Source organism: Castor canadensis, chromosome 10 (genome assembly GCF_047511655.1).
Source record: "Castor canadensis chromosome 10, mCasCan1.hap1v2, whole genome shotgun sequence".
Lineage (NCBI taxonomy): Eukaryota > Metazoa > Chordata > Mammalia > Rodentia > Castoridae > Castor > Castor canadensis.
In genome coordinates, this window is record NC_133395.1 from 148,263,667 (window position 1) to 148,288,645 (window position 24,979).

At 49.4% G+C, this 24,979-nt stretch overlaps 1 protein-coding gene across 1 annotated transcript; it reads right to left on the bottom strand.

The window, feature by feature from the left end:
• Positions 1 to 426: 426 nt before the first annotated feature.
• Positions 427 to 23,838, bottom strand: Copg1 (COPI coat complex subunit gamma 1). The gene is made up of 24 exons (XM_020179535.2): positions 23,661 to 23,838; positions 22,705 to 22,757; positions 22,230 to 22,310; positions 21,909 to 21,980; positions 21,656 to 21,735; positions 20,493 to 20,568; positions 20,207 to 20,299; positions 19,790 to 19,876; positions 18,699 to 18,856; positions 18,467 to 18,600; positions 16,716 to 16,783; positions 16,315 to 16,503; positions 14,396 to 14,491; positions 11,531 to 11,774; positions 10,374 to 10,449; positions 8,789 to 8,892; positions 8,237 to 8,362; positions 7,907 to 7,975; positions 5,508 to 5,650; positions 5,107 to 5,278; positions 4,474 to 4,571; positions 3,115 to 3,253; positions 2,601 to 2,699; positions 427 to 833 (listed from the first exon to the last, which is right to left on the bottom strand). Exons 1-24 carry the CDS (start codon positions 23,695 to 23,697, stop codon positions 703 to 705), a joined length of 2,625 nt encoding a protein of 874 aa, XP_020035124.1. The 5' UTR covers positions 23,698 to 23,838; the 3' UTR covers positions 427 to 702.
• Positions 23,839 to 24,979: the final 1,141 nt, after the last annotated feature.

The window sequence follows — 24,979 nt, forward strand, 5'->3', positions numbered from 1 at the left end:
TACTCAGGACCCAAATCACTGAGGGTAAGGGAGGCCCACTTTTAAAAGGCTACCCAGGTGTACTGAGGCCACTTAAGACCACCTGGCTGTAGTTTAAAGCCTGCTTGTCTGGTTCAAGTGAAAGTTCCCGGAACTGGACCGAACAGGACTCAGGATCTCCAGGGCACGCTGCACCTCGGAGCTGATGCTGCCTGACTTCTAGGAAGGAGCGGGGTGTGAGAAGGCATGAAGATGACTGGGACCTCAGCCTGCACACTTGTACTGCTCCTTCCACCTTGGGACCAAGAGAAGGAACCAGTGTCACAGGGCTGTGGTGCCAAGACTTGGTGGAGGGAGGTCTTCTGACTTTCAGAAGAAGCTATCATTCATAAATACAGGTTCATTTATTGTACAGATAAGATGGTTTCTTTAGGGATAAATTCAAGAGAAGGTGCAAACATTTTATTCATTTGTGATGTCCTTTCCCTTGCAGGCAAGGCAGCTAGAGCTGGGACAAGCTAAACAAATACCCTATTTTTAAACATATAACCCTAGCAGTCCTGGATGAAGGGGCAGATTTAAAAAAAAAAAAATCACAATGATTCCTGATTGTTTTTGAACACAGAAGCTCAGGAAGGAGCTCTTTCACTTTGTTGGGGGAGGTGTGACTTCTTCGTGGTGTGGGGGTAAAAGGTAGGAGCAGGGCTGATCATGGCTGGACCCTTAGCCCACAGATGCTAAGATGATGTCGACTGGCAGCTCCTCTGTACTTCTAGCTGTCACCTGCATTGTCACTGTGTCCAAAAGCAGCAGCCGAGAACGCACGAGGATGTCATGACCGCCCCGAAACACACCTGGAAAGGAAGAGAGAAATAGAAGTGTGTGGCAGTGGAAGCTAGGTTGAGGGTGGTGTCAGGAAGTTCTGGTGCAGCGAAGTGGGACAGGAGAGCTGGAGTGAGATGGGGTGAGGCCTGTGCCAGTCAGTTTATCTCTGAGCTCTAGAACCCTCAACACAGTGGTGGGAATAGTAATGCTACTGTATTTCAGGCTCCTGCAAAGCTCAAGTGAATCCCTGAGCACATGGGCCTTGCACCTGATGTCACAGAGGTTCTCACACATGGTGGCTGAATCAGAGCACAGATGAAGGGGACAGCCCCAGCAAGAGAAAACCACAAGACCCAGGGGACTGAGTTGCTTCAATATGACCAGGAAGGATGGGCTGTCAGCTGTGAGCATGCACTGAAGCACAGCGTCCTTCCAACCTGTTTATAAACACTTGGGGGGGACAAAAAAAACCACCCAGGCTGGGGGTGTGACTTAGCTGTAGAGCATCTGCCTAGCAGACACAGGCCCTGGATTATACACCAAGGGAAAAAAAATCCCTTTCTTTTGGGGGCAGAAAGCACAGTACTGGAGTTTGAACTCAGGGCCCTGAGCTTACCTACACAAGAACTATTGAGCCATTCCACCAGACCAAGTAACTTGTGTGTGTGTGTGGTACTGGGGTTTGAACTCAGGTCAGCACTTAAGTCACTCCTCCAGCCCCCATTTCCTTTTGTTAATTGCTTTCGGTATGATTATTGTATTGCCCTTTTTATGTTAAATATAGGGTCATTCTCTCTTGTAAGAAACATAGCTACAAAAACATTTACATTTGAATTATATCCAGGAAATTGCATGAAAATAGTTCGGAGGAGAGAGCCTTGGGTAGTATGGACAATGGAACAGGTAGGAGTAGGTAGGGTTGGTTCATTACACTGTTCAGTTTTGGGGTATGTGTGAAAATGTGTAAGATAAAATGCATAACTGTCCATTCTTGTTAGAAAATGCCGACCAGCCCATTAGACATTTAGAAAAAGGACAATCAAGTCATAGAAAAGGGAATAAGTGGAAGATGCTTAACTTCATGCAAAATGCACAAGTGTGATGATACACTGTGTTGTCTAGGGTGTGAAGGACCGGTGCCTGATTCCTATGGAGGACAGCTGGAAATCGCTTATCAGAATGAGAAATGCAAACCACCTTGACCTGTTTGCACAGTAGTGCGTAATATGCATAATACCACTGAACACTTAAAAGTGGTTAAAATAGTAAATCTATGTTCTGTGTATTTTAGCACAATTAAAAGAAGAAGAAAGCTCTACATGTTGACAGATTATCACGCAAATGCACTGTAATGTAAAAAGCAAAGTGCAGAACAACGCATATTATTTCCACATAAACAAGTGCATTAACAAAGGGGATGGCAGCCAGGTGGGTGATGCACACCCTGCAATCCCAGCTCTCAGGAGGCTGAGGCAGGAGGATCCCGAGTTTGATGCCTACCTGGGCTGCATATGCAGACACTGTCTCAAAACAAGGGGCGGGGAATGGGTGAGAACCGTGGTCCTGTCAGTTGTGTACCAGCCACAGAATGACTAGACGTGCAGGTGCTGTTCGTAACAGCGACACTGGTCCTGTTGGAAGGGAAGCTGGATTGCTGGTGGCAAAGGTTGGGGGTGGGGGAGGCATGGTCTTATTATAGAGCTTAAAGTGTACTTTCCCAGTGAAGTCCGCCTGAGAGCTAGTGGCATTCCCACCTGTGAGCTAGCCTGGCCTTCCTGACCAGAGATGCTGCTTACCGGCCAGGAGCAGTGTGTGGGTGTTCTTGTTATCTGGCACTTTGTCCGACCTCTCACAGGGGTGCATTCCCAGAAACTTCACGATATTGCCTACAGCCTCTGTGAGGAGAAAACGCAGCAACATTAAGTCACATACATGCGTACACACACACACACACATGTAAGTTTTTTCTTTTGGTGTTGGGGGTTGAACCCAGGGTCTCAAGCATGCTAAGTATTGACTCTACCACTGAGCTACACTACATCCCAGCCCCCACCCCACCACCATGCTCTGAAGGGCTTTTAGTTAAGTGGCATTTGACATATGTGCTGTAGATGTGGCCCTGGAGCCCTGGAAGGAAGAGGGGAGGGAGTTAGCAGGGTCCCCCCGCGGGGGACCGCCGCCCTCCAGAGAGACCCCCGGCTTGCAGCGACCACCGCGGCCACCCTCCCCCGCCCCATCTCCCCTCCCCCCAGCAGTAGCCAGGGGTTCTGAAAGGCAGGCAGTCTAGAGGTGGCAGCCCCGGGATTTTACCCTCGAGTGTCTTGATGGTAGACAAGGTGAATGCTTCTTCCTTCTCAAACGCAGCCCCTACCTCATCCCAGGCTGCTTCGAAGTTCAGTTTCATGACTTTTTGGATGTGATCAGCTACAGTGACTTCTAGATCTTCCAGCTGGACAGAAGAAAGTAGATGTTAGACACCCATCTCCGGAGGAGAGACTCCCTGCTCCATGTATTTAGAAATGGCCTCTACTCTAGCCTCATGCACTCATCCCTGCCCGGAAGCTACCTCAGCAGGTGCTTGCCAGGTGTGCTGAGTACTGGCCAGCTCTGGGGCACAGTGACTCGGCCAGGTTACCCTTTCTTGAGGTGCTCATGGCCAGTGGTAGGCTTTGGCAGCAGCCACTTCGGCCTTGGCAGATACTCCCTGTAGCTCTGATGTATCCTCTAGCCTGACATGTTCTGGGCCCCATCTCCATCTCAGCTGTGAACTTGACACATACTACTCCCACCCACCTACCTTGGACTGACTGCATGTATCTTAGGGTTCTCCTTTCATTCACCCAGCAGGTTTTCACTGAAGCCCTACTCCTGTGGTGTAAGGTGCACACGGGCAAGACGCAGTTGAAAGAAGGGACGCCTCAGCCACAGCTCTTACAAGGGGAAAAGTCTTATGGCAATCCCTACCTTAGAGTCACTACGACCTGTTGCTTTCCACAGTGACTGTCCCTCTCTGGTCATAAGGAGCTCTAACAACATGTCCCCAGGCTGAACATAATGGTCTATACTTGGATGGCATCAAGTGTTGAATCACCTCCCCTTGGCCGACCCTCCAAGGGATCCCTTGCTCAGAGAGGAGGATTTGAAAGGGCTACATTAGTTCACAAAAAGACTGTTCAGCAAATGGGTTCAATTTATCTAGAATGTAACTTGACAATTAAGTCTTAAAATCATGCCTGCCCTGTCACCCAATTACTCTCCTCAGAATGCATCCTGAGCAGAGGGGTTTTAATGCTGTGGTAGACCAAAGCCATTAGAAACTAGTGAGTATGTACCATGTGCAAGGCACTCCCCTATCCCCTTCAAAAAAGGGGAAGTACTTGTAATGGTTTCAAGTGAAAACAGCAAGATCTATAATGCACACATGACCTCAAATATATGACTTCCCCCACAGAAGGACTCCTAAGGATTATAGATAGCATTCTCCTGTTTCTTTATACTTTTTTATTTCTCATGTTTTCTTTTTATACATGAACATGTATTTTTGTAAGTTAAAAAAAATTCTTTTAAAGAGAACTGTAAACCAAAACAGCAAGATTTGGTCTGGTTATCAGCTCCCATAGGGAGCTGCTCTGTAATCTTGAGCACTAAATGGGCCTCCCACAAGCTTACCACATACTCATCCTCATAGCCTTCATCGTCGGTCTCCCCTGTGGTGGGGTCACAGTCCTTGACAGTGAACTTCATCATGCAGCTAAATGTGCAGGCCACTGTAAGGAGGAACAGCTGAGTGGTCAGGAAGTCCCCAGCCTGCAGGCAGATGAGTCCTCCACAGGCGGGTGGCCACAGTCTGCTCTCCAGGCCTCTACTATCTGCAGCAGTGACATGCCATCCAATCCCAGCAAGTTTGTAGGACAGGAAAGTCAAGTCAAAAGTCCAAGGTAAAGAGAGAAGAAAGCAAAGCCGATGCAGAATGCTGTGTCCATGTGGGTCATTAGGCCACGGTCCAAGGTATGGAAAAAGAAGCTAGTTTCCTTGGGAGGAGTGGATTTGGGCTCTTTGTAGTTTATGCCGATCTTTGAGAGAGAAAGTGGCATAATGAAAAAGTACTGATTTGAGTACCAAATGGGCCTTGGTGCTAACGAAGACAATTCATTTAACCTGAGCCTGTTTCCTCACCTATGAACAGGAATGGGAGTACTTACACGAAAAGCACAAGGGCCTATTCTTAGGACTGAATCGAGGAGCTGCCCGCTCCATCCTCACCCTCCCACAAGGCCAGGATGGCATCTAGAAAGTGCTCACCAGCTGTGGGGTCCTCCTTGGGCAGGGCCACCAGCGTGTAGCATGTCCCAGGCTGGTTGTACGGCAGGCTCCGGGCAGGCACATAACAAAGCACCTCGTAGGCTTCAGTGGGTTCCATCTGTACTGTGACGTTCTCCAGAGTCTGGTCATTGAGCGTGTTTGTGCAGTCAAACTGCAGGATGGGGGAAACTCAGACACTGCTCAGGTCCAAACCATACTGCACAGGAAGAGCCAGGAGGTGCCCCCCGCCATGGGCCAAGTGGACCGCCCCCCAGCCCCTGCCTCAGGCTCTGTCTGGCTGAAGGAGCCAGAGAGGTCCTGGTTCAAGAGGTTAGAGGCACATCACACCTTGGACCACTCTCTGGGTGCCTGTGCCAGCAGCTTCTGCCTGCCCTGCTCACCTGAAACACCATGTGGTCAGCGAAAGTGTGCTTGGTGCAGCGGATAACATACTCTGTCTCCGACTCAGTGAGGGCCACTGGCTCGGGTGAGGACTTGAAGAGGGGCCCGAGCCCATGGAACTCTGGAACCGCTGCCAACTGCTCTGAAACCCACAGGCCACATTCACTTGGCTTCTTAATTGCCACACCAACATGGGATGGGTTTTTGTTGTTGTTATTGTTCTTGTTTTGAGACAGGGTCTTGCTATGTAGCTGATGCTGGCTTTGAACTTGTGATCCTCCTGCCCTGGCCCTCTGAGTACTGAGATTACAGATTTATACCACCATGCCTAGCTTTTCATGATATCTCATAAATTCCCACACCAGTTCTCAAGATCTTACACCATACCTGTTTGTGTACAGCTGGCTACTCGTTTCCTGAATATATTTGCACATTTTCTCATTTCTCGTTCAAGCTGTACCACCCCCGACCAGAAATGTTCTCCTCCCCTCTGTCCTATGAAAGCCCTCAGGAGCAGCAAGTCGACTAGAAGATCCCTGTGTCCCAGGCCTCATCCCATTTGGAGATTCCCTCACCTTTAGAGGCTCAGCAAGGATTCTTAGGAGGTGGAGATTGGGAAGAACTAGGAGGCTGTGGTACACACTGTTACAGCTACAAAATCAGGAGAAAGAGCAAAGTGGTCCTACCATTGGCTGCTTAAGACAAATGTATGATGGAGAACTACTCTGTTTTTTGGGTTTTTTTTTCCTGAGACAGGGTCTCACTATGTAGCTCAGGCTGGCCTTGAAGTCATGATCCTCGTGCCTCAGCCTCCCAAGTGCTGGGATTACAGGCATGGCCACCATGCCTCACAAAGAGCTCCTTCAGAATCAGAATGTTGCAGAAAACCCTACTCAAAAGGGCCCATGGGTACCTGGTAAGGCCTCTCCCTACACGAGATAACCAGGTTCTGGCACTGGGCTGCTCAGGAAGAGCCATAGCTAGGGTCACAGGACATCTGCATGGGCAAGTATTGGTATTCCTTGCGGGCTGAAGGTAATAATGCAGACGAACGAGGCATTTGGCAGGTGTCCACCTATAATGGCTTCGGCTGCTGCTCTCTTACCTGTTCTACAGATTTCTCAACTGTGTTCATGAGCCGCCTGTGTTAAGCCACTGAGCTTGTGGCACTGTGTTACAGTGGCAATAGGAAACTGATACAGATCAAGAGATTTCAGGACAGAGTCAACTCAAGTTAACTCAAGATACAAGTCTCTCTTAGTTTCAAAAGTGACATGTTAAGAAAGACAGGATTCTGGAATTGAAGGGAAAAGGGGAGATTTCACTTAATAATGACTGGAAGCCTGCTTTGAGGAAGGCAGGCCCTGTACTAAGTGCTACAGCAGACAACATCTGAAGAACTTTTCAGACAGAGCAGGAGTGAAAGTGAAGAGCTCAGGAGAGCAGGAAGGATTTCCTGAAGGAAGAGGTGCCTGGGCTAGTCCTTGAAGTAGAATTCATTGGAGAAACTGGTATGTGATTAGACCCAGCCTCTCCTCTTAAATAAAGTGCAAGACTAGCCAGGCACCAAGTGGCTTATGCCTGTAATCCTAGCTACTCAGGAGGCAGAGACCAGGAGGATCACGGTTCAAAACCAGCCTGGGCAAACAGATACATGAGACCCTATCTCGAAAAAACCCATTACAAAAAAGGACTGGTGTAGGCCCTGAGTTCAAACTCCAGTACTACAAAAAAAAAAAAAAAAAAAAAAAAAAAAGCAAGACTAGGCTGAGGGTATAGCTCAGTTGTAGCTCGCTTGCCTAGCATGAGCAAGAGGACCTGGATTCTATCCCCAACACACACACACACACACACACACACGAGATAAAAAAACCTTACAAGATAATGTGGACTGATACATACAGAATCTAAAACCAGTATCAGTACCTCTGACCACAGCTGTGCTCCATCAGACATCTTGAACTGGCCTGGTACCTAGGGACCTGAGCCCTCACAATTTGGGCAAGAAGGCAGCTCTGAGGCAGTTTGATCTGGGATAATTCCAGCCATTCCATTTCCTATCTATGCAACCATGGGCAAATCACTTTACTCTCTCATCTGTGATTCCAAGATTCCAAATGGACCCACTGTGCCTGAGGGTCAAAAGTGTCAAAAGGCCTCCAGTCTCCAGGGCTCAGCACTCAGGAGAAACCTAATAAAGTTTTTATTCTTTTTTCTTTTTCTTTTTGGAAGTAGGGGTGGAACCCAGGACCTTGCTCATGCAAGCATTTACCGCAGAACCACACCTCCAGCCTCTAAAGTTCTTCCTCTTAGTCCTGGGCCATCAGTAGCATTAGGCTCTGGGAAGTACATGACCCCACACCATCTCACTGCTGGATTCCTGGGCAGCACTACTCACCCTGGAAGATCTCCTGCCGGGTGGCGGCCACTTTCTCAGGCTGTTTGGCTGCTGTGACTGGCGTGTTTTCTGTAGAGCAAACATACCTGGTGACCACAGGTCCTGTCACAGTATGGTGTGGACCCTGTTGCTATTACTTAGATATTATAAATTCCAGTGCTCCCAAGTGTGTGGAGCGTGTGAGGAAGAGCATCTGGGGCTCCATCTCCTGGGATGGAGGAGGGAAAGGTCAGACCCTCTGAGCACAGCACCACACATCCTGGTTCAATCAGCACCTTGGCAATGAGGCTGCGACCTGAGGACTTGGTGAATGGGGGTTGCAGGCCTTACCTGTTCTCTGCTCTGCCATAGGTGTGGTGGCCAGGGGCACAGACTTCAGGTCAAAAGGTTTTTCCGATGGTTCTAGAGTGTACTGCTGCAGAGCCCTCTCCAGACCAGGGATGGACACTGTTAGACCTAGAAGGCAGTGAGAGAGCAGTCCCTCTGTCTGGATGGCACCAGAAACACCCTTGGAAGACTTAGGCCTTGGGATCTCCCATTATGAATGCTAGGTGGTTTGACCCTGAGAAAATCACAACCCTCTGGGTCTCACTCCTTATCTTCACCCTCCTATCCAGAGTTGGTGTGGGGAGTAAACACAGATACAAAGCAGTTCATAAAAGGTAAAGTGCTGTGAAAACCAAAGTTTTTATTAATAATGATGGTTTAAAAATTAAAACACTAAGTTCTTTCCACTGAGATGGGAGTGACCTGCATGACCTATCTTCCAAGGTCATAGCAACGTAGCCAAGAGTATTTTGTCTTGACTTTTGCCTGCTCTGGAGCCACAGGAAAGACCAGAGCTCCCGCAAGATGCTGGGTCAGATGGCCGGGAAGACTCACCATTTAGAATATAGCCTGCATTGAGGACCTTCTGCTTCTGCTCCAGGACATTCAGGTAGAAGGTGGCTCGGTCCCTGACTTCATTGTCATCGTCCATCACACACCTGCAGCCGGGACACAAGGTGCTACTGACTGGGGCCCAGTAAGGGTGGCAGGAAGGGCCCTACAGGGCTGCATAGGGGTGGTGGGGGAAGCAGGCTCTTAGCCTGGCTGGCCTGGAACTCATGATCCTCCTACCTCAGCCTCCTCAGTGCTGGGATTACAGGTGTGCACCACCACACCAAGCAACCTTGTCTCTTAAAAAAATTAAAATTAAGTTGGGAACTAGTGGCTCATGCCTATAACTTTAGCTACTTGACAGGCTGAGATCAGGAGGCTTGAGGTTTGAGGTCAGTCCAAGAGACCCCATCGCCAAAATAACCAAAGCAAAATGGACTAGAGGTGTGTCTCAAGCAGTAGAGCAACTGCTTTGCAAGCATGATGCCCTGAGTTCAAACCCCAGTCCCACAAAAAAATAAATAAATAAAACATATAGGTATGGTGGAAGTTTAAGGTCAGCCTGAAACTTGCTGTTTTTTTGAAAAAATGTCTCAAAATAAATAAAATTGCTTGGTGTGTTTGGCCCTGTATTTGATCCACAGCAATGAAAAAATATAAAAAAATAGTCAGGTACTGGTGGCTCACACCTGTAATTCTAGCTAATCAGGGGGCAGAGATCAGGAGGACCGAGGTTCAAAGCCAGTGCAAGCAAATAGTTTGTGAGACCCTATCTTGAAAATACCCAACAGTAAACAGGGCTGGCAGAGTGGCTCAAGTGGTAGAATGCCTGCTTAGCAAGCATGAGGCCATGAGTTCAAACCGCAGCACCACCAAAAACAAACGAACAAACAATGGGCTGGTAACTTCCTGGGACTGAAGGTTGACTAATGGACACAGGTTTCTCTTGGGGTGATTAAAATGTTTGAGACTGACTGAGGTCATGGTTCACAACAAACTGAATATGCTACAAAGCACTTACGTGTTAAGTGTTAAATGCATGAGCTGTATGGTGCCACTCATTTCTCAATGTAGCTGTTTCTAACATTATCAATGGCCATGTCTCAGTGGTGGGCTTTGCATATGATTTTAATCTTTCCTATGCTTTCTGTTTTTTTGAGGGGGTGGGGGGACAGCCTTGGGGTTTGAATTCAGGGCCTCACGCTTGCTAGGCAGGCATTCTACCACTAGAACCACTCCACCAGCCCTGTTTTGTATTGAGTATTTTGAGATAGGGTCTCATGAAATATTGGCCAGGGCTGGCCTCAAACTGTGATCCTCCTCAATAGTTAGGATTTACAGGCATGAACCACCAGTGCCTTGCTTCTATCATATCATATTTTTTAGTTTTTGGTGGTATTGGGTCTTGAACTCAGGGACTTGTGCTTGCTAGGCAGATGTTCTACTACTTGAGCCACTCCACTAACCCTACTGGTTTTTTTTTTTTAAACAATTAATAGCTGTGTATTTTTTCTCCCCTTTGTAGCTGGTAAAAAAAAAAAAAAAAGACAAGGGAACACTGTAATCCACTAAGGTCCTCCATACTCACCTCTTAAGCAGTACCAAGATACTGGGTAGCATCTCTTCATTCTGGGCTCCAAACTTGGCCAGAGCACTCACAGCGCCTGTGTTTATGAAGCAAATGTGATTTACCCAAAGTGCCTGGATGCTCACCATTTCAGTGCTCAGGGTAGGTCTTTAGGCAGAAGAGACAAGAGGCTCAAAGTCACCACCTCTCCAATGAGTGGCTTTGGGCAGATCCTGGCACCTCACCTATGCTCCCATTCTAGGAGCAATTCTCAAATTAGCAATGACAAGGTCACAGAAATAGCTTACAGCACCAGGCCCGGCGCTTCCAAAGGCCTCAATTTGCAGTTAAAGCTAGATCAATACAAATTAGAAAATAAAGTATTAAGGGTTTTTTTGGGCAGCATTGAACTCTGGGTCTCCTACTTGCTAGGCAAGTGCTCTATCACTTGAGCCACTATGCCAGCAATTTTTTGTGACAGGTTTTTTTTGAGGTAGGGTCTTGGGTTGCCTGTGGCTGGCCTTGAACTGAGATCCTCCTGATCTGTGCCTCTTGAGTAGATGGGATTATCAGTGAGCCACTGGAGCCGGGCACTATTACTTAATGATACCAATTTCTAAGAGAAATTTGCCCAGTCAGGATATAAAAATAAAGAAACTGAAAACAAAACTAAGATAATAATGAGATTGTTGCTCACTCTATTGTACATATTTTACAGAAAAAGGTAAATTTATTTATTTTTTTGGCAGTACTGGGTGTGGGATTCAGGGTCTCATGCTTACTAGGCATGTGCTCTAACACTTGAACCACGCCTCAGTCCTAAAAGGGTAAACTTTAATGTGTGTGAATTGTATCTGAAGAAGTTACTACTTGAAAAAATTTTTAAGCTCCACCTGGTGGTGCAGGCCTATGCACCTGGAGGCTGAGGCAGGGCCATGACTTCAAGGCCAGCCTAAGCTACGTAGCAAGACCCTGCCTCAAAAAAAAAAAAATGCCACCTCATCCCCCACCAAAAAAAAAAAAAAAAAAACCCAACATAAAAAAGAACTAAAAAAATCAACAAATCATCAAGGTCCCGTCCATTCAAGCAGATAATATCTAAGACCATTGCTCCAATGTTGCAGAAGACGGTTATGAGGCAGGACATCACTGAAGAAGGTGAAGAAGATCAGACCTACCCGCGCGGACCTCCTCGTGTTCCAAGACCACGCGGTTGTAGATGAAGCGGATGTACTTGGAAGGGTTGTTGGTCTTGGGGCCCTCCTGGCCCAGCAGGTGCAGTATGCGGGTGGCTAGCACAGTGAACTCACAATCCTCGATGAACTCGCACAGGTGTGACAGCCCCGTTTCCTTGCTCTCTGAGTTCTCCTCAATGATGCTGATTATGCAGTCCACGATGGCACGTTTGTACTCAAAGCCGCCCTGTGGAGGGAGAGGTTGAGTTGGCCTTGGAGCCTGCTCCCTTCAGAGACAAATGAGGCCCAGAGCCACTGCTCCCAACTGAGCCTGGAGGCAAGGCTCCTGGGTAAAACAAAAGGCTTGGTTTTCTAGTTCTTACAGAAGGCAGTTTAGGGTAGAGTGGCTCAAGTAGGAGTGCCTGCCTAGCAAACATGAGGCGCTGAGTTCAAACCCCAGTACCACACACACAAAAAAGAGTCTAGTGGAAACAGTTTGGATTGTATTTTCCTTCCTGACTTTGAGGTAAGACAACAGGCAGAATAGGTGGTACAGCTGCTATGGAAAACACTATGGCAGTTCCTTGTAAGGTTAAGCATAGTAATTCTACTTCCGGTATAGACAAAAAGAAACTGAAATCAGAGAGCTGAACTCAGGTTCACAGCAGCATTCCTCATACCAGCTAAAACATGGAAGCGACTTAAGTGTCCACCAATGAACAAATGGATAGATGAACAAAACATGAGCTACCTATGAAGGAGTACCATTCAGCCTTAAAAGGAAGGAAATTCGGACACAAGTTACAACCTGGATGAACACTGAAGACATCATGCTAAATGAAATAAACAGAAGAAAGTCAGGCACCAGCGGCTCACACCCGCAATCCTACCTACCCAGGAGGCAGAGATCAGGAGACCTTATCTCAAAAAAAACCCTTCACCAAAAAGGACTGGTGGAGTGGCTCAAGGTGTAGGCCCTGAGTTCAAACCCCAGCAACACACACACACACACACACACACACACACAGGCTGGATTGCTGCCGTTCACAGGGAACTTGTTACACACAGTCTCAGTCTGACCATGCAAGGCCAGGAACTCCCCTGCCTGACATGTAGGAGGAGTTTGTAACATGGGACACTGAGTACACAGACCCCAAGAGAAGCATGGGATCTTTAGACCGTCAGGGCAGCTGCTCCTTCTTGAGCCTGCCCTCCCACCTGAAGAATGCACTTTCACTGTACTCATGCTCGCTTTTGCACTAATAAACCTGCTCCTGCTTAAGTCTCCTCTGTGTCCATCCTTGATCTTTTTACATTGACACTAAGAACCTTCTGGCCCCAGGACCCAGTGCCCCGAATCTGGTAATAGAGGTACACACTTGTAATCACAGAAGTAGGCAGGCTGAAGCAGGATTGAGTTTATGGTCAGCCTACACTACATATTGAGACCCCCATCTCATCTCAGCCACCACTCCCAAAAAAGATTAAGATGGAGAGGTTGGTGATATAGCTCAGTGGTAGAATGTGCTTAGCATGTGTGAGGCCCGGGGTTCCATACCCAGCACCACAAAAAAGAAAAGAAAAAGACTAAGATGGTAAATTTTCTATCCTTCTAATTCAAAATGTTTTAAACTGTACAATCCAAGGGACTGGGCTGAGCTGAGGGTTTAGCTCAGTAGTACAGTACTTGCCTCATATGCACAAAGCCCTGGTCTGATCCCCAGCACACACACAAAGAGCAAATAAAACTTGAGAGCCAGGTGTGACCACTGTTCCCAGATTACAGCTTCTGTTTTATGGCCATTGGTAAGTCGGTTTCCTTCTGTGAGACTCGGGCCATTGGTGTGTTTACCTCACAGGGTATTCTGAAAAGCATTCTGCGCGTATGCAAATGATGATTCAACAAAGCTGTTTCAGGGGTAGGTGCGCTTTAAACCTCAAACACTACTTTTAATCTCAGGACTACAGTGAGCCAGTCTGGCAGGTTCTGAGAGGTCCAGTCACTAAGCATCCAGGCTTTTGTGGGCACAGGTTTGATTAGAGATAAGCTGTCCTCATGTCTGAGTGCAGCAATCTCACCTGACTATTGCATGGAGACGTGTATCTTTCTGGGAGGTTGGGAGGTCCAAGAAGAAGAGCTCAGGCTTTGGACCCAGATGGATCTGGGCTCAGATAATTGGTCAGGTGTTCATAGGAAGGTCTCTTTGCTCTGAGCTTCAGATTCCTTACTCTTTTTTTGCAGTACTGTTATTGAATCCAGGACCTCACACATCCTAAGCAAGTGCTCTACCACTGAGCTACACCCCCAGGCAGATCGCTCATCTGAAGGTAAAAAAAGGTTTGATGACAAGGCCCCAGGAGGAGGATAATGAGGCTGCATGTACAGCATGCTGTCTCTGAGGTGCCAAGCCACAGCTGAGGGTTCACTGAGCACTAGTGCCCTTCTCCCTTCTAACACTCCTGAGAAACCCCAAACACCCAAGGCAATGGTTCTGTTGAGATATCCAAGAAATGAAATCACTAATTCACATCAGGAGCAGAGTACAACACATGTCACATTATTAGCACCAATTCCACAAAAGGGCCTGGAACACTTCTGCACTGGATTCCTTCAGTGGAGAGCATGCATTTCCCCACCTTCTGCCCAGGCATGTCCCTGGAGCATCTGCTATGCCTTCAATGCCAGGCTGGCGCACCTGTGGTCAAGACTGGAACCACTAGCAATCAGTGTGGGTCTGTACCATCTGTCCACAGGAGTAGAAAGGGCTGCAGGCATCACTGGGTCACAGAGTGACCTGAGCACACTCTCACAAAGGAGGCTGAGCCTGGAACCAGGAAAGCTGGCCTGCCCGAGAGCCCCAGTCTTACCTCTTCCCGAAGCATGGTGAACAGGAAGCTCATAAGGACAGCATGTTTGCGAGGGTACTTCTGACACAAGGTGCTGATGGCCTGGACAACCACCACCTGCATCAAACAGACCAGCATGAACAACAGCCCTGCCACCAGGCAGGTGACTCAGTTCACTAAATGCCAATTGAGTCTCCTTAGGTCAGGCCAGGTCTTGGCACACAGCACAAGGGCAAAGAGATAAGAGGAGTCCACTACACACTGGAGGCAACGTTTCCTGGCCTACCCAGAGCAGGTGGCACATGGCAGCCCCCAAAGCCCCAGTCAGATTCTGAGTCCCCCAAACCATGCTTTTGTACTGAAATGTCAGGGTGGGTCTCACCTCCCTGCTTGTCCCACCTCCTTCTTGCTCCCCAGGGTTCCCACATGTCCCCTCTGCTGGCTCTGCTTCCATCCTGCTGGTCTCTTTCTAATCTGTCCTCTGCTCTAGTCTCAGTCTCTTTGGCAATCTTATTTCCTGTCTTGGCTTTCACCTCCTTTTTTTGAATATTTGAGACAGGGTCCTCCTTTGTAGCTCAGGCTGGCCTTGAACTCTCGATCCTCTCACCTCTGCCTCCCAAGTGCTAGGACTACAGGCACACATCACCATGCCTTTCTTCACCTCCTCTTGTATGCCAGTGACACCCACATCTAGATCTGCATCTTCTGCTGTCTACTAGACAGTACTGCCATGTCTGCAGGCACCCCAAGCTCAACAGTCTACAACCACAATCATTATTCCTCAGGCTGGAAGCGGCACTGCCAACCTAAAGTAAAAATGGTGGCGTCATTGCTGTATTCACCTGCTTAGCCCTCAGGCTACACCCAGCTGAAAGCTGGCTCCTCACATGATTCTCCCCACCCCTCTCTCCTGCTCCAGAAAGGGGTTCTAATGTGCAACTCTCACCCCGCCATCAGTCTAACAGTGTTCTTGTAACCCACAGGGAGAGCAGATTCTACTCTGCATCACCATGCCATAGAATCTATCCTGCTGTGTTCTAATTGTACATGCTATTTATTGTCGCTCTGACTAAAACTCTCCAATAACACACTACGTGGTTCCATTTATATAACACTGTGAAATAACAGAGGGGGTGCTCAGACCTTTTAATTTATTTGTTTGCATCTTTCTATGATTTATTTCAAAATAAAAGTATAAAAAGTACTACAAAAGCTGGGTGTGGTGAGTCAGGCCTATAATCCTGGCACTCAAGAGTCTGAGGCAGGATTGTGAGTTGAGGCTAGACTGGGCTACATGAGATGTCTCAGGGGGTTAAAAAAAAGGACTATAAAAACCAAACCAAAACGAAACACATTCTCACTTTTCCAAATGTCTTCCTTGCAATCGAAACTCTTTCATGAGCTGTAGACCCCAAGTGATTCAGCCCACCTGCTCTGCCATCATCACCTCCACCAGCCCCAAACACCTATCCCCAGCTGGTCTCTGTTCCTGTGCATTCTCCCACACCTCTGGCTGGTTCACCTCAGAATGGCCTTCTTGGCCAGGCTCTCTGGCAACTTCTACTTTATTTGTGGATCTTCACTGAATTACATGTTTACTTGCTAATGGCATACCTCCCCTGACAGAAGGAATTTCCATGATTGCAGGCTCCTGTCCTGCTCACTGCTCGGTCTCCTCTCCTGAGATTCCATAGTCTCTCCTCAGTGCCCCATAAATACTTCGAGAGAAATAAATGAACCTGGCTGGCCTGGCAGCCACTGTTCTTGGGGTTCAAAGGGACTGGGGATGAAGGCCCAGAAGCAGGGCTGTGCATATGCCCGGGTCCAATCCCCACAAAGGCAACTGCCCACCCTCCACCAAGCCTCAGGCCACCCAGTCCTCAGGCCACTCCCAGCACAAGGCCTACAGATGTGGACGGCAGGTAGAGGGTGTGGTGTACCTTGAACTCATCCGAGATCTCTGACATGAAGGAAGAGATCTGCTTCATGAGGCGGTCAATGCTGCTCTCACTGCCCGTTTTGAGGAGTGTGGTGATAGCCAGTGTGGCAATGCTGCGATTCGCGTCTGTGACCAGGTTCTCCAGGTCCAGATTACAAGCTGTCACAGCTGATGGGTGCTTCATGGCCACCTGTTTGCAGAGGTCAGAGACACAGAGAGGGCAGGATCTACTCTGTCACTTCAGAGGAAGGGCTGGCCTGGTCATATGTCCTCAACAGGTTCACTTCCTCAATCTGAACAAATAATGAGGACCAGCTCTCTCCCATCCCCTAGCTCTGGCCTGCCTCCCTGAACCCTGGCCAAGAGGCCAGGCCCTCATTCTCCACACTCCTGGGCCCTTACCTTATTAAGGGTGCGGACAGCAGCGTAGCGAAGGGCAGCCTTGGGTGAACTGCAGAAAAGCTGGAGCACTGTGGGAGACAGATGCCATGTGCCAGCCACACTCGGGGATGGGCAGCTGGAAGACTCAGGCCTCCCAGGAGCACACACATCAAGGGTGTGTGAGCACTGTCAGGCAGGTAAGACAAACCCTCTGTTCAGCGAACAACTACAACAAATAGATCCTCATGCTGGGTCACTGAGCCATGAGCAGAGGCCTGGACATGTTGGCAAGGACCCACAGCCTCATGAATGGCTGTTACTGAGCACCAGTGGTGTGCTAGGCCTCACTGAGTGGTGAGCTTCGTCTCACCAGGAGCAACTACTATGACAACCCCTATTTTACAAATAGGCAAGTTGAGGCACAAAAGCCAACTCTAGGCTTGCTGCACTGAGTGCAGACGCAGTGTTAAAACCCAGCACTGAAGCTGGGTGCTGGTGGCTCATGCCTGTAATCCTAGCTACTCAGGAGGCAGAGATCAGGAGGATCACAGCTCGAACCCAGCCCAGGCAAATACTTTGTGAGACCCTATCTTGAAAAACCTTTCACAAAGAAAAGACTCGTGGAGTGGCTCAAGGTGAAGGCCAAGTTCAACCTCCACTACTAAAAGAAAACAAACCAACACTGCACGCGCTATAAAGTAAAAATCCACCAATCTCTCCTGTCAGGTCCACGGGAACCAACACAACTTCCCTTTGGTGCCAAGTGCTGTCAGGCACCATATCCATCTCTCTGCCTGGGTGCCAGAAGCTCAGGGCTAAGCTTTATGCTAAAACACAGTCCTGAATATGATAACTGTATTCTGGAATTCCATGTTCCTCTCCATGATATTTTAAATTTTTTTTCTTAAAATAGTATATTTATTTTGAAGCCTCTACTTTATGTCTTTCAATGTTCTGGAAATATGGGTGATAAAGGAATTAATGACTACCCAATTCAGCGGATGAATTCATTGCTTCTCTGGTTTGTTTCTGAGGAGGGAGACTTGACCTTCCACAATGACCCCATCTCTCTCCCCAACTAGGCTCATCAGCACTGTGGGGAATATTAGGAAAATACTCTTAACACTTCTGCCTCATCTTTGCTTTCCAGAGTGCTCTCTTCTCTTCCACTCTGAATCCAAGCCTCTCCTTTTCTAACCCTAAACATATCCCGTCCAGAACCAGTCCCTTAGCATTCTACCCACGCTCACTGCTCTCACCCCAGCACCAGCACAGGGGCCTGCAGATGAGACACCGAACACTACCAGCTGAGGCTGCTGGATTCTCCAATAACCACAAATGCACCCTCATGCTGTGCCCACTACAGTGCTGCATCTGCTCTGGTGCCAGGCAGGTCACACATTTTCTGCCTACCATAGTTCTGCATAATAGGCACAATCATCCTCCACATTTCAGAGAGGAAGTAAGGCTTGGGGAGCTTATCTGCAAAGGGCAGCGCTAGGACTCAAGCCCAGCTGTCAGGCTCTAGTGCTCAGGCTGGCAACATCCCTCATACTGCTCTCTCCTGAAGCTGGCAGCTCAGCCCCACCAAGCATGCAGGGCCTACTCCAAAACATAATGCCTGTGACAGTGCCTAACAGAGTGGTGCCCCTGTGGGCCCTGGCTCCTTAACACAAGACCATGACTGCTTGAGGGCATTTTCTCCCCCGACCTGATGCTTGGTTCCCAGTAGGCAAAGACAAATGCAGCTGGGTGAAGAAATGCATGCTGACCTGACACAGCGGGGGCCAGCTCTTTGGCACTGCAGCCTGGCAAGTTGACGATGGCTGAGGCAGCTTCATATACCACCATCTCATACTTATTGCGCAAGCAGCTCTCGATGAAATCAAACAGTGGGCTGTCACGACTATAAAGAACAAGGGTGGCAAAAGAAGTTGTGGACAGTCTGGCGTGGCAGAATGAATGAGGCATCATCCAGCTGGCAGGAGACAAAAGAGTCCTCACCTGCCGTCCTCCTCTTCCAGCTGTTTGCTGGCCACTCGGATCATCATGCAGTAGGCAAAGGGAGACTTGAGGCCGTGCCGGGTAAACTTGCTAATCATCTTACTGACAGCCAGGCGGTCATTCTTCCGCACATGGTACAGGAGCCCCAGTGCGTGGTACTAGAGAATAGAGGTAGCAAGAGACAAAGGCATGTGAGCCCCAAGTCTACCTGCCATGCAGCTCTGGGCTTCATGGGCTCTGTGTTGTAACCACACAGAGGGTTGCAACATGCCCCAGATACTCTGTGTACACAGCCTGCAGTACAGTGCTCAACACACACAAACATGTCTGTAGGTCTTGTTTCCAGCCCAATTTTGCAAGGACCTCGATTGGCATGGTGACTATGGATGTGGAGGGGACAAGACATCAAACCTGAAAGGAATGGCTGGAGACCCAGTGTCATCCACCAAGAGGTGGGACGGAGTTATGCACCGTGTGGTACCAGATAGGACCCAGTGGACAGGAAACCTTACAACTGCCATGGGGACCAACCTGCTTATCCCTGCTCGCTTGCCCAGACTCATGGCCAAGCTGGGCCTGGGGGACTGGAAATCCAGGGAGCCCCCTCTGGAGATGTGAGGTACCACAGCCACTTCCTGTCCCCCCTGTTCCTTTGTTTCCTAGCCACGTGATATGTGAGGGCCAGGACCTGGCAGCTGCTTTCCATGTGCGAGTGTGTCTGACCCTCAGAGGTGTTTGGAGGGGTTGTGTGAGGTGAGACCCTTCACCTACGTTTTACAGACAAGGAAACCAGGCCTGAGTCACTGAGGAGAGCTGTGCAGACAGAAGCCCTACCAAGAAGTTCCAACATTTTGCTTGCAAAGCCAGCCTGGCAAAGGCCTGAACAAAGGCACCCTCTGCCTGCCAGGGCCCAGATGAGCTGTGACAGCCATGCTACAAACAAGCTCTGCCGGCTACCAGCCCCCAAGCATTGCCCTCAAGGTAATAACAAAAGGACTAAAGCCTGCTGTGGCCAGGAGCCACCAGGCTCTTGTGGCCAGTGGACGCCCACTGTCAGAGTGTCCTCTGCACCACTCTTGCCCATACCTTACCTGGACCATAATGTTATCACTGGACGCTGCCTCCTGGGCCTCATTCACCCAACGTTTGACCACGTCAAAACTACACTTCAGCAGGTGCTGTGGGCAACAGGGCATATCATGGGGCTGGCAGGAATGTCTCCCTATACCCCATCACACTCCTGGGCTGGACCTCCCCACCATCCTGGTCCTGAGACCATGACAGACAGCACAGCTGCCACCCTCATTCTCCCCCGCTGGCAGATTTCCTGCCAGCAATCTGTCACCCCAGGATGAGCTAAGGCTACCCACCCGGCCCTTCCCAATCAACCCTGAGTTCCTGTGGTCTTCACTGAGAAAACAGGACTCTTAGACTTGAGGAAAACCAAACTATGGCATTTATTTCAGTCTCCCACTACCCCCTACAGGGCCCCAGCTACAGTTACATACCAGGGAAGACACCAAGGCAGAGCTGGAGACACTTGGAACCTTGTCCACGATGGCCTGTTTCATGTAGCGCTCAATGGCCTGCAGCATGGTACTCTGTGGGGACAAGGAGCAGGCGGGAGGGGCCCTCAGGAGTGCAGGCGATGGGGTACAGAGGAGTATGGGAAAATGGAGGAAAAGTTTTTCAAATATTCCTGTACACCACTCTCACCCTACCCCACCTAGCTCAGTGAGCTGGGGTAGCCTTCAATCAAGAGCCTGGGAAGCAGGAAATGGGCAGCTCACTCACATCAGTGATCTGGCAAAGTGCTCGCACAGCTGGGCCCCGGTAGTTGTCTTCTTTCCCAGTCATGTCCTTTGTCAGGCTGCAGCAGGGAGAAGGCTCTGTTGACATGCAGGGAGCCTGGGCCTGCCCACTCGTCCCAGCTCCTGTCGGCATTCACCTGGATTACTACACAAGTGCTTCTCTTCTATTCTTACCTCTGCAAGCCAAATCCAACTCACACAGCAGGTGGAGGGATTTTTGTAAAACTCAAAACTGACCAGGTCACTCCCCTGCTTTTATTAAGACATTTCCATAATTCCTAATGCACAAAACAGAGGAGTTCCCCAACAGACTCCACTCTTTCCTCTCGAGTCTGCATGTGTTGCTGCCTCAGCCTGGAGCAATTTCATCTCTCATCTCCACCTCCATCCTGCAATTTTTTCATCCTTCAGAACTCCACACACACCATTCTCCTGGAAGGTCTCTTCTGGTCCAAAGTCAAGCTGGTGCCTTTCTTTTTCCTTTTCTTTCTTTTTTAAAAAGCTGGTGTCTTTCTGATCTGTTCTTACAGCCCATCCCACTTCCAATAAGTCATTTCACACTGCATCTTAAGGGCTGCCTGGTTATTTCCCTCTAAATTCTGAGGCTTCTGAGGCTGCTGAGGCCATGGCTGTCTTGTTTGCTGCTATATTCCCAGAGCTACACATGGACTTATATACACTAAAATATTTTTTTAAATGCACCTACACATGAACATATGGACTCCCAGGCCCCCACTGACACACTGTGGCAAGAAAAAAAATACAGGAATTGAGCACCATTTCTCAAGGACAGGGATTATATTTTACTGACACCTGTCCCCTAAATCACTCAGCCTAATGCAGGAACCAGTATTTGGCAAGCAGACATGCTCATGTGCCTCTTGCCCTCTCTATGTCTGTTTTCATGAGGTCTCTCTTAGTACTAACCAAAGTCTTTCTGAACATATGAGGCTAGATGGGTTGACTAAAAAGAATGAAGAGAAGTAGGGTTTGTGCCCAAGTCCAGGAAAAGGAAAGAGAAGCAGGATGTGCTAGAGGCTGGCACAGGATGGGCAGGAGTAACCGAGGACGAGGACACAGGAGGAAAGGGCACCTGGCCTCTCAGTGGAACTTATCAGAAGAGCCATGCACTACCCAAAGACTCACCTGCTGGTGACAATGATGACATCCTCTGCAATGCAAGCCATCTCCTTGATGGTCAAATAGCACATCCGACGGAGTGTGGGCTGGGAAAGACATGGGGGAAAGCCCTATGTGTTCTGCTCAGCAATAAGGCAGACTGAAGAAGAGACCTCTGATCTACTGAAGCATTCGATGCTGAATGGGGTCAGGTCCCCTTGGCCCTCCCACCACCCTGTCATGCTGCTACCTCTCCAAGAGAGCTGGGACCAGCACTTACATCATTGGACTGAAAGAGCTTGGTCATGGCAAAGAATGCCTCGGTTGCTTCAGTGGTCCCCAGGTGCTCCCCCTGTGTTGACAGAGAAAGAAGCCTCAGCTTGGGACAGAGATCAGATGGTTCTTTCTGCTGGTCAGCACAGACCAGATCCTCAGCCCCTGCAAGGGCTCTACCAAAGGCAACATACCAGAGCTAGGGGCTCAGGGGATCCAGACTGGGGCTGTTTACTATAACCACACAGCCTAAGGGTGTATTCGGACTTGTGCACCCCTTTCAACAGTCTCAGCTTCCCTTTTCCCTGCCCCACTCTCACCCTGTTACCTGGTTAATGAGGTAAAGGATCTTGGTGAGGATGTGGGCACATTTCCGAGGGTTGATGGGAGTTTCATTAAAGACACGGGCCTAAGAAGAAACAACCAAGGATATTACCTTACAGGCCAGTTCACTTCTCTTCCACCCCAAGTACACACGGGGTCTGAGAGGTCATAGAGTAAATAATGCACCTGCCTAGCCAAGCTTATTCTCATGAGGAAAGAGTTCATTTTTCTCACCTCACCTATTAACAATTCCTGAAATCTCACCTAATAATTAGGGGTGTGCTGACTTACTAGTTACTTAGCAATCAATCAGTTAGCCAGAAAGAGAAATGAACGGACTCGTAATAAACTGTCTTCTGGAATAATACTTTTCTCTTCCCAGGTACAGGTTCCTGAAGCCAGCACTCTAGATGTTTGAGTATTCTGACTGCACTTATGGTGAGTGTTCACAAGGAAGACAGAGGACAAATGACACTTGCCTCCTGGAGTACCGAACTTTTCTCCAGGTGCTGGAATGGGTTGGAGCCTCCACCTACAGCCAAGGAGAACATGGAAGACTGATTACACATTGTGACCCCAAGTTTAACTCTTAGACTCAGGTCAGGGAAAGATGTCCTTATTACCTACCAAGTAAAGTCCAAACACCTCAGGAATGGCAAACCAGGCTCTTCAATCTGTCTAGACCCTGCCACTCTTGCTAAGGAGGTTCCACTTCTGGAGACCCCTTACCAGCAGGACTGGGTCAGGCTTCCTGGGCCTTCTTTTGTGTCCTGTCTTGCATCCATTCATGCAACCTGAACTTAGTCCACTCCCTATGTGCCAGGAACCACCAACTACCTGTAACCAAGTGTCCCTGATGGCAAATGGCACGTTTGTAATTAATTACGTGTGTGATTACCTAGTTGATGTCTGTCTCTTGAACTGTACGGGCATTCTAACATTCCCAGATCAGGCCCTGAGGGTCCCACTTGCTCTACTACAGTATCTAAACACAGGACAGTGCTTAGCATTCAGTAAGTGCTCAATATATGTTTGCTGAATGAATGAATGAATGAAAGGGCCAGTGTTCCCAGCCACAGGACAATGGCTCTGCAGTTTACGTCCTAGGATGGCCAGCACCAACACAACCCTGGCACACACCAAAAAGTCAGATGAAAAAAGCACCAGGTAGCATCCAGCCCCGCACCCTCCTCTGAGGGATGGGGAAACCGAGGCCCAGAGAGGACCGTGACCCGCACAAGGTCACCCAGCAATCAGAGTGGGGGCGGCGGAGCACCTGCTACTGGGGTCTCCGAGCCCTGCCGCTGACCAGCTGCGGACCCTGGCACAAGCCCTTACCCCTCCCTGGGCCTCGGCCTGCGGGTGCGGACAGAGATCCCGAAGGAGGGCGCCCAGGGAGGGTCGGGCCTCCCCAAGCCTCCCACGAGCCCCTCACCCGACTCCTCGTCCTTCTTGTCGAATTTCTTCAACATGCTGGTGCCAGCGGGGGCAATGCAGCAGAGAAGGAGCAGCCAACTCGGCTCACAGCAACGGTGCGCAGCAGCTTCTCACCGTCCACTTCCGGGCTCGGGCCGGCCACGTCGCCATGCGCTCTGCGCCTGCGCACTCTGCATTCTGCGCCTGCGCATACTCAGCCGCCCCTGCCGCGCCAACCTCGACCCCGTCCTTGGACCGGGGAGAGGCGGGGCCTGGGAGGGCGTGGTCTGGGGTGGGTGGGCGGGGCCTTGAGAGGCGGGGCCTGCAGCCGGGACTGCGCGGATCTCTGTGCCCTTCTGTATTGCAGGCGTTTGCGGTCGCCTCGCGTGGTCGTGGCTGAGTTTAAAGGGCTGTCGTATGGGTGTGTCGCAGCGCACCGGCCCGTAGAAGTCGCCCCATTAATGTTACCTGTTGTTATTTTATTACTATCACTTCCGAGGGAGGTCTCGCTAGCTTCTCTTTACTTTCAGTTCCCCTCCCCTGCCGGATTTTCCTTCCTAGCTTGAGTGACCATCAAACACCCTATATTTTTACTTTCTTGCTTGTGTTGACTCTGATTCACTGCTGGGGGGGTAACGGTGGCCCCTAGTAGTTGCTCGGCAAGTTCTTTTTTTTTTTTTTCAGTACGGGAGACTGAACCCAGGGCCTTGCAGGGCCTTGCTCTTGCTCTCAGCAAGTTCTTGTTGAGTGAATCAATGCTTTTATAACGCACCTCTGCCTCTGCCCCTGGCGCAGACTTAAGTTATTTTGGCTTGATTTGGCTTCTGGAAACAGGCCCTCAGTCTGTAGCTCAGGCTGCCTCCTGCCTCCGCCTCCCGAGTGCTGGAATTACAGGCGTGCGCCACCATGCCTGGCATAGCAAATTGTTCTGTAGCTTCATTACCCGGGATCGAAGGACTAGCGTGAGGCTGGGGGCAAGAAGAGACACGTCTCTCAGGGATGATCTCCCTAGTGCCTCAGGGACGCACAGAGCAGCCGAGGTGCCAAACTGGGCGTCAGGACAGCCCAGTACGCCCTGGAAGGAACAGAGCCTGAACCGCATGGCGCGAAGGCAGGGGCTGGGTCACAGATGGCAGGGGGACGGGAACATAACATCTTCCAGTAAGGTGAAACTGTCAGAGGCCAAAAGTTCAAAATCTAACTTGTAACCCCACCCCTTATCCGGAGGAAATCACGCAAAAGAAGAAACCAAAATTGTTCACTGCTGCAGTTTGCTGCCAGATAGTCAGAACCCCCTAAATGTCCATCAGGAACAGGCGGCTAAGGGATATTTCTAGT

What these genes read in the sequence shown, in the direction of transcription:
- Copg1 (XM_020179535.2), bottom strand. Translation starts at nt 23,697, where the DNA reads ATGTTGAAGAAATTCGACAAGAAGGACGAGGAGTCGG. An exon ending in ACACGAGGAGGTCCGCGCGG is followed by an intron (nt 10,450 to 11,530) that starts GTAGGTCTGATC and finishes TCATAAACACAG; the next exon opens with GCGCTGTGAGTGCTCTGGCC. An exon ending in TGCAGGCTATATTCTAAATG is followed by an intron (nt 8,363 to 8,788) that starts GTGAGTCTTCCC and finishes ACTGCCTTCTAG; the next exon opens with GTCTAACAGTGTCCATCCCT.